The 18,167-nt window shown below is 46.4% G+C and overlaps 1 protein-coding gene and 1 long non-coding RNA gene across 2 annotated transcripts in view; both read right to left on the bottom strand.

The window, feature by feature from the left end:
- SHC3 (SHC adaptor protein 3) overlaps nt 1-18,167 on the bottom strand; it is a 149,096-nt gene that overhangs the window by 81,298 nt on the left and 49,631 nt on the right. The window contains exon 2 of the mRNA XM_028129821.2: nt 14,371-14,441. Within this exon, the coding sequence (XP_027985622.2) occupies nt 14,371-14,441 (71 nt within the window). The remainder of the gene's footprint in view (nt 1-14,370; nt 14,442-18,167) is intronic.
- LOC129151709 (uncharacterized) lies at nt 5,490-9,025 on the bottom strand. The gene is made up of 3 exons (XR_008558377.1): nt 8,900-9,025; nt 8,549-8,614; nt 5,490-5,551 (listed from the first exon to the last, which is right to left on the bottom strand). It is a non-coding gene; the product is annotated as an uncharacterized LOC129151709 (long non-coding RNA).

The following is an 18,167-nucleotide window of genomic DNA, read 5'->3' as shown; positions in this document are numbered from 1 at the left end:
GTATGATCTTTTTATTATATTGCTGTATCTGATTTATTAACATTTTGTTGAGGATATTAGCATCTATGTTCATCAGGGATAGTGGCCTATAATTCTCTTTCTTTGTAATGTCTTTATCTGGTTTTGGAATTAGGATAATGCTGGCCTCATAAAAAAGAGCTTGGAAGTGTTCCCTCCTCTTGGATTTTTTGGAATAGTTTGAGCTATATAGGTGTTAGTTATTCCTTGAATGTTTGGTAAAACTCACCTGTGAAGCCATCTGTACCAGGAATTTTGTTTGCTGGGAGTTTTTTGATTACTGCTTCTATTTCATCAGTTGTTATTGGCCTATTCAGGTTTTTGAATTCTTCCTGATTCAGTTTTGGGAGATAGTATTTTTCTAGAAATTTGTCCATTTTATAGACATTGTCCAGCTTGTTGGCATATAGTTATTCATAGTATTTTCTTACAATCCTTTGTATTTCTATAGTGTCAGTGGTTACTTCTCTTCTTTTGTTTCTGGGTCCTCTCTCTATGTTTCTTGATGAGTCTGGCTAACGGTCATGAATCTTGTTTATCTTTTCAAAGAACCAGCTCTTGATTTCATTGATTTTTTTGTATTTATTAATTTTTAGTCTCTATGTCATTTATTTCTGCTGTAATCTTTATTATTTCCTCCCTTCTACTTACTCTGGGCTTTTCTGGTTGTTCTCTTTCTAATTCCTTAAGTTGTAGGGTTAAATAGTTTATTAATTCTTTTTGTTTTTTTGTTTGTTTATTTGTTTTTTCTTAGGTAGGCCTGTAGTGCTATGAACTTCCCTCTCAGGAATGCTTTTGCTGTGTCTCAGAGATTTTGGGTTGTTGTGTGTTCATTTTCATTTGTTTCCAGGAAGTTTTTTATTTCTTCTTGATCTCATTGGTAACCCATTCATTGTTTAATAACATGCAATTTAGCCTCCATGCGTTTGAATGCTTTGGGGTGTTTTTACTGGAGTTGATTTCTAATTTCATTCCACTATGATATGAGAAGATGCTTGATATGATTTCAATATTCTTGCCCTTGTAGAGACTTGTTTTGTGTCCTAACATGTGGTTTATCTTTGAAAATGACTCATGTGCACTGAGAAGAATGTATGTTCTGCAGCTTTGGGGTGAAATGTTAAGTAAATCCATCTGACCCAGTGTGTCCTTTGGAGTCACTGTTTCCTTGCTAAAATTTTGTCTGGACGATCTATCCAGTGAAGTTAGTGGGGGGTTAAAGCCCCCTGCTATGACTGTATTGTTGTCAATCTCTCCCTTAAAGTTCTCTATAATTTTTTTTTATGTTTAGGTGCTCCTATATTGGGTGCATATATGTTTACCAGGGTAATCTCCTCTTGTTGGATCCATCCCTTTATTATTATGTAGTGAGCTTTGTTGTCTCTTTTTATGGCCTTCATTTTGAAGTCTATTTTGTCAGATATGAGTATTGCCACACCAGCTTTTTTCCGTTTCCATTTACATGAAAAATTTTTTCCCATTACTTCACTCTCATCCTGTGTGATTCTTTTGTTCTGAGGTGAGACTCTTGTAAACAGCATATAATTGGGTCATTTTTTTGTGTCCATTCAGCTACCCTATGTCTTTTTATTGGAGCATTTAATCTATTTACATTTAAGGTTATTATTGATAGGTATTTATTTATTGTCATCTTAATTCTGTATGCCTATATTTCACTCTCTACTTCTCATTACAGCAGTCCCTTTAGCATTTCTTGTAGTGCTGGTTTGATGGTGATAAACTCCTTTAGCCTTTTTTGTCTGGGAAGCTCTTTATTTCACCATCTATTTTGAATGATAGCCTTGTTTGATATAGTAATCTTGGTTTCAGATCCTTGCTTTTCATTACCTTGAGTACTTCATGCCATTCCCTTCTGGCCTGTAGAGTTTCTGATAAGAAATTGGTTGACAGCCTTATGGGAGCTCCGTTGTAGGTAAGAAATTGCTTTTCTCTTGCTGTCTTTAAGATTCTCTTTGTCTTTAATTTTTGGCATTTTAATTATGATGTGTCTGGGCATGGGCCTATTTGGGCTTTTCTTGCTTGAGACTCTCTGTGCCTCCTGGACTTGTGTGACTTTTTCCTTCTTTTTGGTTCTCTGATTGAGTGATTATTTTCTACGCTGTCTTCTAATTCACTGATCCGATCCTTGGCATCCCCTAATCTGCTGTGTATTCCTTCCACTGTGTTCTTTATTAGTACCAAGACATTCTTCATAGTTACCATATCTTTTCTCATGCTCTTCAGCATCTTTGCCATCATTATTCTGAACTCAATCTGATAAATTTCTTATCTCCATTTCATTTAGCTCTTCTTCTGGAGAATTATCTTGTTCTTTCATTTAGGGGTTGTTTTTTTGTCTCCCCATTTTGGCTGCCAGTTGAGTTGTGACTATGTGTTAGGTAGATCTGCTACACCTCCCAGTCTCTAGTTCAGGACAGTGTCAAACGCTGTTTCTAAGTAGTTAGATCAAGCAAAGACTCAAATTCTCCAAAGACCTGCCTCTGCCTGTGGACTGATTGTATTCAGTGGTGAGTAGTCTTGGGTTTTTTATGGTGGGGGGAGAGGTTTTCCAACAGGATGTCTGAGTGCCGGTTTAGGCCCGATCCTGCAGGGGTCCCAGATTGGAGTGGATGCAGGCCGGGCTGGGCAGGTCGTGGCAGGGGAAGGCAGTTGTGGGCAATCAGGCTGGCAGGGGAGGGCAGTTGGGAGCAGTCAGGCAGGCAGAGGAGGGCAGTTGTGGGTGATCAGGCCAGCAGGGGAGGGCAATTGGGGGTGACCAGGCCTGCAGGGGAGGACAGTTAGAGGCGACCATGCCAGCAGGGGAGCAGTTAGGCATAGATCTGGCTGGCAGGGGAGTGGTTAGGGGGTGATCAGGCTGGCAGGCAGAAGCAATTAGGGGCAATCAGGCAGGCAGGCAGGTGAGCGGTTGGGAGCCAGAAGCCCTGGATTGTGAGAGGGATCCCAGATTGGAGAGGGTGCAGGTTGGGCTGAGGGACACCCCTCCTTCTGTGCATGAATTTCGTGCACCAGGCCTCTAGTACAATGTATAATGTGGTAAAAGCCTGCAGAGCAATTCTGACAATGTGGTCTTATGGTTCCCAATCTCTAGTCAGGAATAATAAAAATAGAAATAACAATATTAGCTACTATGTCTGGAGCCCTCCCATGTAGTAGACAGCACCTTAAAGTGCTTTTCCGATATTAACTCAATTACTTCTCAGCCCTACGAAGGAGGGAAAGAGGTACCACTATAATTCCCATTTTAAAGGTGGGGAAACTGAGACATGGAGAACTTAAGTTACTTATACAAGGTCACACAGCTAGAAAGTTGTTCAGCCTAGCAGAAGCCCGACGTGAACCCTAGGCTGCCCTCTGCAAGGACAGAGAGGCCCTTATGAAATGATGTATCTGGGGGGTGGGGGGACATGAGACAGAAAAGGAGCAATCCGAGAGGTACATTCTTACACAAATGTGCTTCTGGCAGGAGGATTATAAATGCACGCCATGCCAGATGGTCCTTCAGGAAAGTAGGGAGCGAGTGCCACGTATTCATCTCATGGATTCTATTTAAACCATTTAAAGCCACTAAGTCATCTACACTCTCCATTTTCAAATTTTTGGATGAGTAGGATAACTCGAAGAAATTAATGGGCTACTTTTCAAGGCTGTAACATAGCTGTAGCTGCAAATGGTTCAGAAGGTTAAAGTACAACTTCTGGAACGCAGCTTCTCAAAGAGGGGCACACGGACAGGCAGCATCAGTGGCCCTTGAAAACTTGTTAGAAATGCAAAGTCTCACCCTCACCCCAGACCCACTGAATCAGAAACTCAAGTAGAAGCAGTATGCCCAAGTAGAAGAGCCACAGCTCTAGAAAATGAGATGGTCTGTGTGCGTATTAAATCTTTGGGGACCCTGTCCCAGGTCAGAGCACTGAAGGAACACAGCCCATGGCCCCTCCTGCCAGCCTGATGGGTTCTTAACGGAATGCATGCTAGGGTGGAGCTCAGGGTGAGAAGTCCTTCCTTCTGCTGTGATATGAAAGAGAGGCGGCAAAGACCTTCTATTCCTGCTGCCATCGTGCAAAGGTACTAGCAGGGTCTTTGCCCAACCCCCTGTGGCAGAATCCCCACAGGACAACGTCATGGCAATTAGCATGTTTCCAGTCCCCTCAGCCTTCAAAGTGAGATCTCTTTACCAACCAGAAAGTTCTACCAGGAGACAGAGCCAGCTTAACAGGCTGCCAAAGAAGCAAATAAGCAACCAAGTAAACAAACAAGCCAGTCTTGAGGGTTTGCATGTAAGAAAGACTCTAAAAGTCCTTGACTCGCTCTGCTACCACTTGGACACTGTGAACCCCTTCCTCTGCATTTCAGTGCCATCTGAACTCACCCCACCCCCTCGCCCTTTCTTGCCACACATCCTACCAGACCCCATGCCAGGCCCTGGGCCTGCTGTCCAGCCACGCATGCCCACTTGTCCCTGACAGTCCTGCCGAGGAGACCGTCACTAGAAAGACCGCCTCACCCAGATTCCCGGGAGCAGGTCCCACAGTTGGAAGCTGTCATGCCCTTGGGCATTAAATGCCTCACCAGTAGAGACAGCTACATAACTTGCACCTGGTCTCCGCAACCAGCTGGTCAGAAAGGTATGATGATGGGCCACGCTGACATAATGCTAACCAGTGCTTGAGACGAAAGGGAAATCAAAGAAATAGACCGATGTCTGCCTTTCCCAGGTGGGGAGAGAAAGGAGAATCGGACTATGTTCGAGGCGAGGAAAGGAAGGCAGATCTGTTCCAGACCTCATGGCGAGAAAGACGGCACCTCATCCTTCCTCCCAGCCCCCCACCTCACCCCAGCCCACCCCACTTCACCCCACTTCCACTCAGCCCGTCCTTCCTTAGCACATCTGTCCTCTCACCCTGCAATAGCACCCCTCTCTCCCCGCCCCACCCCACCTCTCCCGATTCTAGCTCACCCTCTCACTTCCAGCTAGTTGAAGTGATAAGGCCTCATCCTTTCTATAAACTATTCATATGAAATGTCTTGTTAAGAGCATTTTTATTGCATTTCCTCTTTTATTTGGTGAAATTCAATGATGAGTTGCTGAAACGCAGGTGAGCATTCCCAGGATGGACAGGATGGGAGCAGCACAGTCTGCCGGGCCACCCGCCTGTAACTGACCCTTCCGGGTGAGTGTGTCTCCCCACGTATCCCCACCAGATGGCAAGCATCTCAGCAGACCCTGCGTTTGCTTTCATTCCCTCTGCACACTGCTCAAGGCCAACACTCCACTGTGGTCAGGAAGGGCATTGGGGGATTCAGCGGGTCCCCTCTCCCAGTGTACGTGGGGCTTCCTGAAGGACGCGGCCCTTCCGCGGGCAGCAGTGCAGCGCTGTTTGAGCTCACAGACTCTCCAGGCAGTCGGTTCTCAGCCCTGCCACTTCCTGGCCACGTGGTCTCAGTTTGCATAAACATTTCAATCCTCAGTTTCCTCATCTCCAAAATGCACACAGCCTGCCTCCCGGGCTTCCTAGGAGAGACCCCACACACTCTCATCACTGTCTCAAGTTATTATGCAATTACCAACAGCTGACCATTTTCAACTACAGAAATGACAAGCTCATATGGTTCACCTTAACATCCTTCTTTTGTATATGTTCGTATTCATTTTCTCTCTCCCTCTTCACAACAGAAGGCAAGCTGCTGTTTAGTATCTTGTTCCTAAGATCTAAACAGTGACTAGACATGGTATGCAATCAATAAATATTTGAATGAATGAATGAATGACATGTTTAATGAATGCCTAGAACATAGTAAGTGTTAAATATGAATGTTATTATTATATATTAGCAATTGGCAAAGCAGGAACATAGAATACTGGACAATATTGGCTCAAGTGAAAATTAATGCCACATTACCAAATATTTTATACTCTTCAGTAACTTCTGTTTATTGCATCAAACCAATCTTTCTTTTTTTATTTGGTGCTAATTTATTTTATTTTATTCTTCAATTACAGATTACTTTTAATATTCTTTTATATTAGTTTCAAGCATCCAGCATAGTGGTTAATCATATACTTTATGAAGTATTCCCCCTGCTATTTCCAGTACCCACCAGCACCCTACCTAGTCGTTACAGTATTATTGACTATACTTCCTAGGCTGTGTTTTACATCCCCATTACTATTTTGTAATTACTGATCTGTACTCAATTCCTTCACCATTCACCCAGTCACCCAGTTGCCCCTCTGGCAACCATCAGTCTGTTCTCCATATCTATGAGTCTGTTTCTGTTTTGTTTGTTCATTTATATTGTTCTTCAGACTTCACATAGAAGTCAAATCATGTGGTATTTGTCTTTCTCTGACTGATTTATTTCACTTAGCATAATACCCTCTAGGTCCATCCATGCTGCCGCTAATGGGAAGATTTCGTTCTCTTTTGTGGCCAAGTAATATTCCATTATATACACGTAACCAAACCAATTTTCTTTTCAGCTAGAAAAAAACACCCTGGATCAAATTGATTGACATTGTCATAATGTCGGTCCGTGATTACCATTATCCTATACAAATATTTGGGAAAAGTAAGCTGCACAATTCAATTCATGGTAATAACCTTATGCAGATTTGCTGAACACCTACTGTGTGCCAGGTGGTGCCCCAGCACTTGGCAGGTCTCATTCTCAAAACTCTCAACAGGCTTCAAGTGGGGGCTCCATCCCTCTTCGGTGGGTGAGGACCCCACCGCAGGGAGGGCAGGCGTGGGTGGGATGTGTGGTAAGAGGAGGTGCTGGGCTGGCACCCCGGGACCCCTCCACTGGCCTGTTGTGTTAGCAGCCCCACCCCGTCGTGTACACAAGCTCTGCTATGAGGGGTCGGGAGTCTGCTGCCCAAAGTCTGGACTAGGACAGCTGGCAGGGGCCTCAACTGAACACTCCCAGGCAGCTACACTGGCCCGGTGCCCAGGGCCTGGTGCCGCGTGCCTTCAGCCCTCTGTCATCTCGCAGCCCCGAGCCTACTCTGAGCTGCACGGTGGTGAATGTGACAGTGGTCGCGCTGCCTCCAGGGCCCGAGTCTGGCCTCCATGTCTGTGAAGCAGGCTTCTCCAGCATCCTCAGCCACCCTCCTCAGGCACCCCAAAGTGTGGGGCTCCGTCACTGAATTTAACTTAGTGGGAGGTAGTCCGGGCAGAGGTGCCAGCATCCCCACCCTCCACGGGAGAACTCTGCGGCACATCCTACAAGGACTGAGCCCCGCAGGGTGGGAGTCCTGCTGGGGAGCCCCTTCCCTCTCCCTGTCCCACCCTGCGCTCCGATGCAGTGTGAGCACCAGTGAGGCCCTGGGGAAGCAGACTGCACGCCCAAGCCCCGCCATGTCCTGAAGGCGCCGCTGGGGCCAGGCCGCGGGTGGTGCAGCCTGCGCCTGTGTCCCTCGCCATGTGGGGCTCGGGCCCACCCTCAGCCGCATCAGAAATACTGCACAGTCGGAGAGGCAGAGCCCGCGTGGGGACAACTAAGGCTTTTCAGGAGTGTCTGCCCACATTCCGACGCCCTGAGTAGCCCAAGTGAAGGTCACTGCCTCAGCCTTATGTTTCCTCCGGTCTTCCATGCGGCTGGGAGGCCTCTGCCCTGGGCTTAAATGCTCCTTCTCCCAGGAAGTCCTCCCAGGCTCGCCCGCCCCAGGGACCCGCTCCCGAGTTTCTGTGGTGCTTTTCACCAGCCCTGAACTGACGCTGGGCCTCTCTCCAGGGGCGTGGCCCCTGGTACCTGTGACGCATGCACCCCTCTGTTTGGCACATTCTCGCACGCAAACACCGATGGAGGAGATACAGAACTATTCTGGTTGGTGTTAAAACCCAAGTAACAACGTATCAATGAAGCTGAAGGGCCGAGCCTGCTTTATCCAAAGCTCAGATGCGTTTGCAGGTAGGCAAGCTGGTGTTTTCAAAAGGAATTCTAACCTGAGAAAACACAGCCCCTCCCCGCCAGGCCTCCCCGCTCCGGCTGCAAGGCTGCAGAGGCTCAGGCTGCGACTGTGCCCAGAACAGGTGGATTCAGAAGGAGCCGGCGGCCTAAACTCACGGGTTGGCCAGCCTGCCCTGCCCGAGCACGGCTGGTGGGCAGGCTGCTCACGCCCGATTCTGAGTCAGCAGCCCCGGGGAAGGGTTTCACAGATTTGCTCTTTTTCTGGCAGCTGAACTCAAGTCGGCATTAGAAGTGTTTGCAGTGAGAAAGGAATTCTGGGAGGTCAGGTGGAGCCGTGGAAAGAGGGAGCTGCCACATCCCACCACCGAAGTGAAGGTTGTCCGACGTGGGCCCTTGCGCAGCCCTCCTCTGGGCTTGCAGAGTGAGGAAGCCACAGAACCCAGTCCGGCCCGGGTGCGCGCCTGAGTTCATGTTCTCCCAGACGAAACCATGAGCCACACCCGAACAGAAGATGACCCCCCACCTTGCCCGCGTTGCGTCATCCTGCCAGGCAGGTGGTTCCCGGACCCTCGGGCTCTCCCCGGAGCCAGCGCCTTACCTGCCCTCCTGGCCGTCCCTCCGCCTCCGCGCCGCAGGCCCGGCTGCCCTGGGGGTGGGGGAGCCTCTATAAACAACACAGACAGCTCGTTAGTGCGTGGCCTTTCCCGCGCAGCCCCGTGCGCTGCGCAGTCCCCCGCGAGCTGGCGATGACATGGCATGAGACACGGGCATGCTGGGCGCATGGTGGAGCGGGCGGGCGGGGGGCCGGAGGGGGGTGGGGGGCACAGGAGGTCCAGCCGGGCCCTCTGTCCCGGGAGGCCTCCCTGCGCGAGGGACACGCGGCTGAGGGATGCTCGCGGGAGGGGGTCCGGGCGCGATGGAGCGGGAGATGGGCAGTGAACGTCTCTACCTTGGACCTTTCCAGAGCGTGTGCGCTGTTGGAGGCCAGAGGAGGCTGGCGCAGCGTGGCCAAGCTTCCAGGTCGCCGGGAGAGAGCGCGGGCGGCCTCCTTAGGGCTGGAAGGGCCCGTCCGTCCGTCCGTCCGTCCGTCCGTCCGTGCGCAGGAAGCTGGAGGCCACCCCGCGGGCCTGGCGCCAGGCTCACGCACCACCAGCAGCGCCGGGTCTTCAGCCTCCGCTCCTTTTCCTTCACGTCCCGCGGGTGTCCTGCAGCTACCGCTGCCCCGCAGTGCCAGACCGCCGTGTGGTTACACACCCACCTTCTAACCGGCCCCTGGGAGCAACACCAGCCGGAACTGCCTCCGCTGCCGGCGGGTCCTTGCCCGCACCGCCCCGTGCTGAGTCCGAGAGGCGTGGACGGGCCCTCTGAACCTCAAGACGCAGCGCCACCTGAAACTGCTCCAGAGGCCCCACCCACACGCTGAAGAGGGGAAAGGGAACACCTTCCCAAAAGAAAGAGGTTTTCCTTGCCCAGGTTTTGATTTTAGTTTTCAAACTAAAGGGATTTTATGCGTGTTCCTGGAGAATTTTCAAAACCCCGGCTCCTGCAGCGGAATCCTCGGGTGGGAGGCCAGGCGTCCTGCGGGGGAGTGGACCGCACCGGGCAGTGCTGGCGACGGCCCGGCCCAGCCAGGGTCTTCAGGGCCCGTTGGAACTAGGACAACTTTTAAAATAAGAAAAACAAAAGTTCCTAAACTAGAGTCAATTGTTCACTCTCTACAGTTTGGGAAAAGTGGGTTTATGTTGGGCCCCGGGCAGCTAGCCGGGCTCACCCTGGCCCGGCAGCAAAGCCACACATGGCAAGTCCACGTTCCGCACAGCCTGCGTGGAAAGCAGGCGTGGCCATCATCTGGCTGCGGAGCAGTGCGGGGCCAGCGGGCTCCTGCAGAACCAGAAATACAAGCCAGCGGTTTGCACTGACGGTGGGAGCAAGGCCACCTCGCTGAGTGCTCTGGACTTAATCGTGTATGTACCATAGCCTTCCGGGTCCTAACAATGGCTTAAGATGACTTCCGATGATCGGTAAAATGTAACACAATAATAAAACTAAAATGTGCAGGTGAGGAAACAAAGGAAAGGACAAAGGAGGTAAGGCTATGCCAGGGGCCAAGGGCACACTGGGGGCTTTGTATCCCTGCACATGCGGCCCAACGGGTCAGATAGCATGGTCTCCCCTGAGTCCTCTTCCTGGAAATACCGTTCAACTCATCCCCCAATTGGAATTGAGAGTAGTCACGTGGCAGGACTTCTCACAGAGATGCGTGGTGTGCTCGGCTGATGGTCAGGCTCAGGCCAGAACAGGCCAGACACTGGAGCAGAGGTTTTCCAATGCTGTTGCCGTATGGCATCATGGTGAAATCCATGGCCTATTCAGATGAAAGCAGAGGTCTGACTGTTCCCCCACTGGGGGCTGTTTCCTCTCTCCTTGGGGCCACCACCCTCAGCAACGCCAACTGAGACCCTCCCTCCCCTCCTCTCAGGGACCGCACAGCATGGTGTGAAATCCAGGCAGGAGAATGGCGGTGTCTTTTTTTTTTTTTTAATTGATTTCAGAGAGGAAGGGAGAGAGGAGAGAGAGAAACATCCATGAAGAGAGAGAATCATGGATCGGCTGCCTCCTGCTAGTCCCCCACTGGGGATCAAGCCCACAACCCGGGCATGTGCCCTTGACCTGAATCAAACCTGGGACCTTTCAGTTTGCAGGCCGACGCTCTATCCACTGAGCCAAACCAGCTAGGGCAAGAATGGTGATTTCTAAGGGGTTTTCACAGACTATGAAGTGGTGCTGGTGGTGAGGAGAGGGGAGAGCAGTTTCCATCAGTGAGAGGAGTAAGTTTGAGAAGCACTAGAATAGCCAAGATTCACGGATCTTGGCAGTGGGATTTATGATAGCTTGCAATAGAGCAATGTCATTGCAACTCTACAGGGTGTGGAGAAGTACTCTGTGCCACATTCCAAAGCCATACTGGACAGGGGACACATTAGTGGGTAAGGCCATACTGGGTTTCACAACCAAGGGCATGTTGGGAAGCTATTTCTTCTTCAGGATTGCATCTCTGTCCCCTGAGCAGACTTTCACAAATACATCTCTCAGCTCCTCTCTGTACCCCACCAACAGGCTGACCCAGAAAGCAGCAGCTGCTGAGGCTACCATCTATACCACCCCAGTTGCTCTCATGCTCACAAACACTCCCTTCTTTGAACACTGGGGTCTTGTACCCACTGTGCTGAATACAAGCTCAGGCAATGAGACGGAGCAAACACTTGAACAAGGCTGCCTCTTTGCCAGGCCCTGCCCTGTGTGCATCAGGCATAGAAACTCCTGTTTCTCGCAACAGCCATTGGGGTAGAAACTGGTAGAGCTGGACTCCACATATAGGCTGACTCCTCACAGCAGGCACCAGTAGTGTGAACAAGTCATCAAGTTCCTCTACCCAAAGTGTTAGTGTGCAAGGCATTTAATAGCCACAGCCAAGACTAAGCATACAACAATGGCAGCTCCAAGGTAGTTTTTAAAGTTATCTACTCGTTAGAGATCAGTAATCCGTGAGTGGTGCCATTGCAAGCACTACAGTCAATCTGAACTCATACAGAGCATAAAACTTCACTAAACTGACAAAAGGACACTTGGTTCAGCTGTCAGAACCTTCAAAATACACATATTCAAAACTTGAAATAATGGAACAGATGAATAGAGATTGGTTATTTGTTTATAAAAGTACTAGAGCCTGGTGCACAAAATCATGAAATTCATGAAATTCATGTGCTTGCAGGGTGGGGGGGGGGGGCAAGGGGGCGTCCCTCAACCTGGCCTGCACCCTCTCACAATCCAGGAGACCTCAGGGGATGTCCGACTGATGGCTTAGGCCCGCTCCCTGGCGGGCCTAAGCCATCAGTCAGACATCCTTTGCTCTGCTGCAGGGGCAGGAGAGGCTCCCACCACCGCCACTGCACTCACCAGCCATGAGCCCGGCTCAGAGCTTCTGGCTGAGCAGCGCTCCCCCTGTGGGAGTTCACTGACCACCAGGGGGCAGCTCCTGCTTTCAGCAACTGCCCCCTGGTGGTCAATACACATCAGAGTAACCAGTTGTTCCACCATTCAGTCGATTTGCATATTAGCCTTTTATTATATAGGATTTTTTTTATGAAAGGAATGGCTAAAAATTTTGGAAACAGGTTTTCCTAGAATCTATACAATATAACTTAATTACAACATTATATTTCCCTACAACCTTTCAAGAATGCCTTTATTATATAGGGTAAACCATGGTGATAGAGTTTAATCCTAGGTATGTTTAACACTCTGTTACCACAGAGGCCTTAAAAGCTCCACCATGTACCACATCTAGAAAATATTGCTGGGTATTCTTCTCCTGGATGCAAAGGCTTCTTTCTGATATTGATCTGTCATATTGTTTCCTATGAATGCTCTCCAGCTATTAACTGAGGTCATGTGATAAAAATGAGGTAAGAGCCCTGGCCAGTTTTGCTAAGTGGTTAGAGTGTCATCTTGTGGCCCAAAGGGTTTTGCAGTAAAGAGCACATGCCTCCATTGCAGGCTCAATCCCTGCCCCCAGTTGGGGTGTGAGCAGGAGGCAACCAATCAATGTGTCTCTCTCACATCAATGTTTCTCTCTCTCCCGCCCCCCACTTCCCTTCCCTCCACTCTCTAAAACAATCAACGGAAAAAATATCCTTTGGTTACAATAAAAAAAAATACTCTTCACAAAGTCTAAGAAACACAAAGCAATTCTTGTACAACTAGAATTCAACACCAACTTTCATGTGTCCAAGAATGGCACTCTACTCAGCCCATTACACAGCTGTATCTTTGTTAAAGTCTAAACAAAATGGGACTAGAGGTCTGTTCCATGGCTTTCTTCTACAATACTATTTTCACTTTGACCCATTTGGGTTCTACCTCAAAGAGTGCTATGACCCTCATCCAAGAGAGCACTGGGATTGTTCACATGACCTCTACCCACCACCCCTCCCAAGGAGCAGGCTGTGGCTGTGCCCCTCACAGGCCCCTCAGCCATTTGCATATGTATCTTTCCCAAAACTGGAAGGCACAGTAAAGCAGGACAGCCCACATTGTCCACCACACTGCACATATGCAGTCAGCAGTAAATTCTCAAGGAAAATTGAAATGACATGAGTCATCTCAGAAGTTCTAGTATCTATAAAGGGAATTCATTGGAAATTCTCTTTTAAAATAACCAGCACCACACAGGAGAAGGTGAACAGTGTCATGGGTTCCAGTATTACCCCAGGCATGTGGCCAAGTGCTCTGCCCACAGATGCTGCACAGCACATGCCTTGTCATGGGAAGGGTGATTGACTAAGTAAACGTTCAAACTTTTATTTTAAATGCTGTCACTTTAAAATACCACTCTTTGGCCTTGGCAATTTTCATAAACTATTTTCTACAAATATGTGGAGATGGATTCTTCCTTCAGTGTAAATTATGAATGTTTGTGTGTTCCCACTATGTACATGTGTCCTGAATAGCTTTAGAGAAAAGATAAATCTTTTGAACATGAATTTCCTCATTGAGAAAGAAGAGGTATCTTGTGGTGCTTAAAACACAGAATTGAGGTGTCCACATTTAGCAGCTAATTACTACAAATAATTGCTTTCTGAATCTCAATCTTCAGACTTTGCTAACCCAAGGATATACACACAGTGATTTAAATGGAATAAATTTGAGTCATTTTCTGATATCACAATTTAGATTAAATAATTTCACAACTGCCAAAGCAATCCAAACAGCTTTTTAACAGCCTCATTCCCAGCTTTCCAGTTCTCCTGTTCAAGATTACTTGAATTGGCATTTTTCTAAATGTATAAATTGTATTAGGCTACAGATTTTATAAAAACAATGCTTAAATACAGAACGGGCCCTCAGGAAGTTTACAATCTAGTTGATGATGGAGAATAGTATATAAACCTGTCCAAAGTCACTGACCCCTTGAAAGAACTGCTCTTTAAATTACTACTCCCATTCATATTACTATTTCCAATTCTGTGCATTTTGTTTTCTGTGTATACTGTTGGAAATTCTCTCCTGACATCTTGATTTTCTTTTTAAAAAGAACACAGTTCAGCAAATAAAATATCAATCTGGTATTAGAGTTTTATTTATTAAAGAAACAAATAAATATAAACACTCCATTTGTCTGCAGCTTAATTATAAAAAGCGCTTGGAAGTGGGGCACGACTTTCAGGGAGCCGGGTTAAGAGACACATGCCACAAATATGGATAAATATGTAGAAGTCTTGAAACACGGGGGTCCTGACTCCTCCCTGTCACCAGCACTCAAGGGGCAACATTTCCCTTTGGACATTTCTAGGCTGCTACCCTCTGAAAACATTCCTTTCCTAAGTAAAATCACAGGGGTCCGTTTTCAAAAGGGCTTACCTGGTAATTTGTGTTCTGGTACTGAAGTCAAGAGACCTCATTGAGCGTAGAACTTCAATGCACCCCAAGTACTGCAAGGGGAAAAAATGTAAATCATGAGCCCTGGGAGCTGAGAGGAAGAGACACCCCCTAATAACATCAAGGGCATTTCTGGGAGCCACATACATTTCTTAATCACATTGAACTTTATATTCGTGGTGATACTTCATCCTGTTTCTATAATTGTAACAACTCAGAAGAAAATATCCTGAGTGCTTAGATTGGTACTACACTCAACTTTTCTGAAACCTGTAATATTTTCACTTTACTAGTATTTGGAAATGCATTTTTTAAACTCTTGTTCAGGTGCAATTTATATGCCATAAAATGTGGAAATCTTAAACAGATAATTCACTGATTGTTTAAACACATATCTGTCCTGTAATCACCACCCAGACGCCATCATCTCAATATCATATTTCTAGTCCTTTACAAGGCTTGTAGAAGGTTATAATTTCTAAAGGAAGAACAAAAAAACTAAAATACTAACATTTTTGCCAATATTAAATTTCATTATTTAAAAACTATATTTTGGATTCTATGAATAAGCTAGATTATCCTCAAAGATGCTTTATTTTGGTTTAACAGAAAGCTCTTTTCTGCATTATTTGACATAAATTTTCAGAAGGTCAATTTTCACATCTACATTTCTAGTTAATATTTTTATGTTTCACACATGAAAATGTGTGTGTGTGTGTGCGTGCATGTGTGTGTGTGTATGAATATATGAACACAACTAAGGCTATAGATAAACAACTAGAATGGTAGAGATATAATATTTAGGTTCCAAAGTCTATGGAGAGTTTGAAGGTACAGATGTCTTGTATCAATGCTTTTAAATTTAGACTCAGCAGGAAGAGAATTCATGGTATAATACAGAAAAGGCTGCATTTGAATTATTCAGAAAACCTGAATTTGAGCCTGGGTCTGTAATATTTTATTATGTACCTTTAAGCAAGAATTCTCTAAACCCCTAAGTCTCTCTGCCCATAAAATGTGGTTTTTACTCCAACCATTGCATAGGCGCATGAAACTTCCACCATCACATCACGGTTATTTACAGACCAGCACCACCGTCACAGTTATGCAGATACCATGACCAACGTCACAGAGATATCTGAATTAGATGACCGCCAACACCGCAGAGTTGTGTGATAACAGTGACCAACATCACAGACTCATGAACACCAGGACCATTGTCACAGGGCTATGTGACTACCACCACCACCGAAGTCACAGACATGTAAATACCACTTCCACATGCAGAACTATATGAATACCATGAACAACATGGCAGAGTTACATAAGTAGCGTGATGCTATCACAGTTGTAAACACCACGCTCTCCCTTGCACAGCTGTGTGGAGACCACACCAGTTGCTGAGTTATGTGAATACACTACCACCATCACTGAGTTATGTGAAGATCGTGACAAACTGCAGAGTTATAGGATTAGTACACCCAACACCATCAATTATGTGAAGACCAGCAGTTGAATACCACAACCGTCCCGGCAGATCTAGGAGAATACTACCACCAATGTCACAAAGATACGTTAGCACTATGATTGCCATCATAGTCATGCAAATACTTCCACCTCCATTGCAGAGTTTTGTGAATACCATAACTCTCAACAAGGCAGACTTATGTGACTACCCTGACCAAAGTTACAGATTTAGGTGAACACCACCACCACTACCTTGCAGTGACATGTTAACACCAATGCCACCACCATCACAGAACTGTGTAAATGCAAGCATACCTCATTTTATTGTGCTATGCTTTAATTGTGTTTTCATCAACACTGAGTCAAGACCATCCACCAGCAAAAAGATTAAAATTCGCTAAAGTCTTGGATGATGGCTAGCATTTTTAGTAATAAAGGTTTTTTTTTAAATTAAGGTATATACCTTGTGCTTTTAGATATAATGCTATTGCACACTTAATAGACTACAGTATAGTGTAAACATAAATTTTATATACACTGGGAAATCAAAAAATTCATGTGAGTCGCTTTACTGCAGTATTTGCTTGATTGTGGTGGTCTGGACCGAACTTGTCATATCTCTGAAGACTGATGGTACCATGACCAAGTCACAGCATTATCTGAGTTGACCATCACTACTGTCAAAAGATATGTGAATAGCACCACCAATGTTATACAATTATGCCAACACCATGACAAACTAATGTCACAGGGTTATAGGAATACCAACATAAATTTCATAGCATCTGTAAACACAACCTCCAATATTGCAATGTCATGAGTATACACAATATCTATCACACAGTTATTTGAATGCCAACTCTACCACCATCATGGTGGTATATGAATGTCATGACCAACCTCATAGAATCATGGTAATAACACCAAAAACAATGTCATGAAGGTAAGTGAATGCAACTACCTCAGCTGCAGATGATTTGTATGCTTATTGCTTACAGTACCTATGTGACAGAGCTATGAGACACCGTGACCATTTTGCAGTTATGAGATTGCCACATCCAACATTGTCACAACCCAGAGTTATGTGAATACCACCACCAGTCATATTACAAAGTGAATTAATGACCAAAGTAGCATAGTTGTGTCATAGCTACATCACTAGCTATAAGTGGATAGAGATCCAAAGACCTGGTTATGAAAACACTCCCACCAGAATGACCACTGAGTTATATAACTACTACAACCAACACCACGTGGTTATGCAAATACTACAACCAATATGATAGCACTGTTTCAATAACATCCCCACCACACTATCGCATTATCTGAAAAACATCACCACCACACCATCGCAGTTGTGTGAAGACCATCACCACCACACCACCACACCATCGCAGTGGTGTGAAGACCATCACCACCACACCATCGCAGTGGTGTGAAGACCATCACCACCACACCATCGCAGTGGTGTGAAGACCATCACCACCACACCATCGCAGTGGTGTGAAGACCATCACCACCACACCATCGCAGTGGTGTGAAGACCATCACCACCACGACAGGGTTATGTGAAGGCCACTTCACATAACCCTGTGCCCACTTCACAGAATAACAAATGCCATCCCAACACTGCAGAGTTGGATGAACCTTACCACCTCAATCATTGCAGTCATGTGAATGCCATCATCACCAACTTTGCAGACTTATTTGGCTAGCACAGCCAACCTTGCAGAGTTATCTGGTTATGACCATACCCAAAGTCACAGATAATTGTGAGTCCCACCCCAGACAACATTACAGAATTATCTGATATGTGACCACCTCCACCAACACCAACACAACGCTGGGTGAATCCCATGACGAATGTAGCAGAGCTCTGTGTAGACTCACTTCTCCGAGTTATATAAATACCACCAGCACTACTGTCACAGCCAAGCCAATACCTCCACTACTGTCGCTGAGTTGTGGGGATACAGCCGCCATGGCTGTCACAGAGGTCTGTGAAGACCACGACCAACTTCAAGGAGGGACACGATCACCACCACGAGGGTGTAGTTAAACTACGCTCTCAAGGGTCTGCAGCAACTTGTACTCTCACCACCAATATCTAAACATGTTTATTTCTCAATCCTTCATAACACTGTACAGCATCAATATTTTGAACCTTTGGCTGTCAGAGGCTAAAGTATTTCTCTTTTTGTTTTAATTGGCACTTTCCTGATATCTAATAAAGTTACGTAAATTTTCTCACTTGTGTATTGACATTTGCACTTCCTTTTCTGTTAAGTGACTGCTCATATTTTTGGCCTAGT

Source organism: Eptesicus fuscus, chromosome 15 (assembly GCF_027574615.1).
Source record: "Eptesicus fuscus isolate TK198812 chromosome 15, DD_ASM_mEF_20220401, whole genome shotgun sequence".
In the NCBI taxonomy this organism is placed as follows: Eukaryota; Metazoa; Chordata; class Mammalia; order Chiroptera; family Vespertilionidae; genus Eptesicus; species Eptesicus fuscus.
This window is presented reverse-complemented; position numbering and strand designations above follow the sequence as displayed.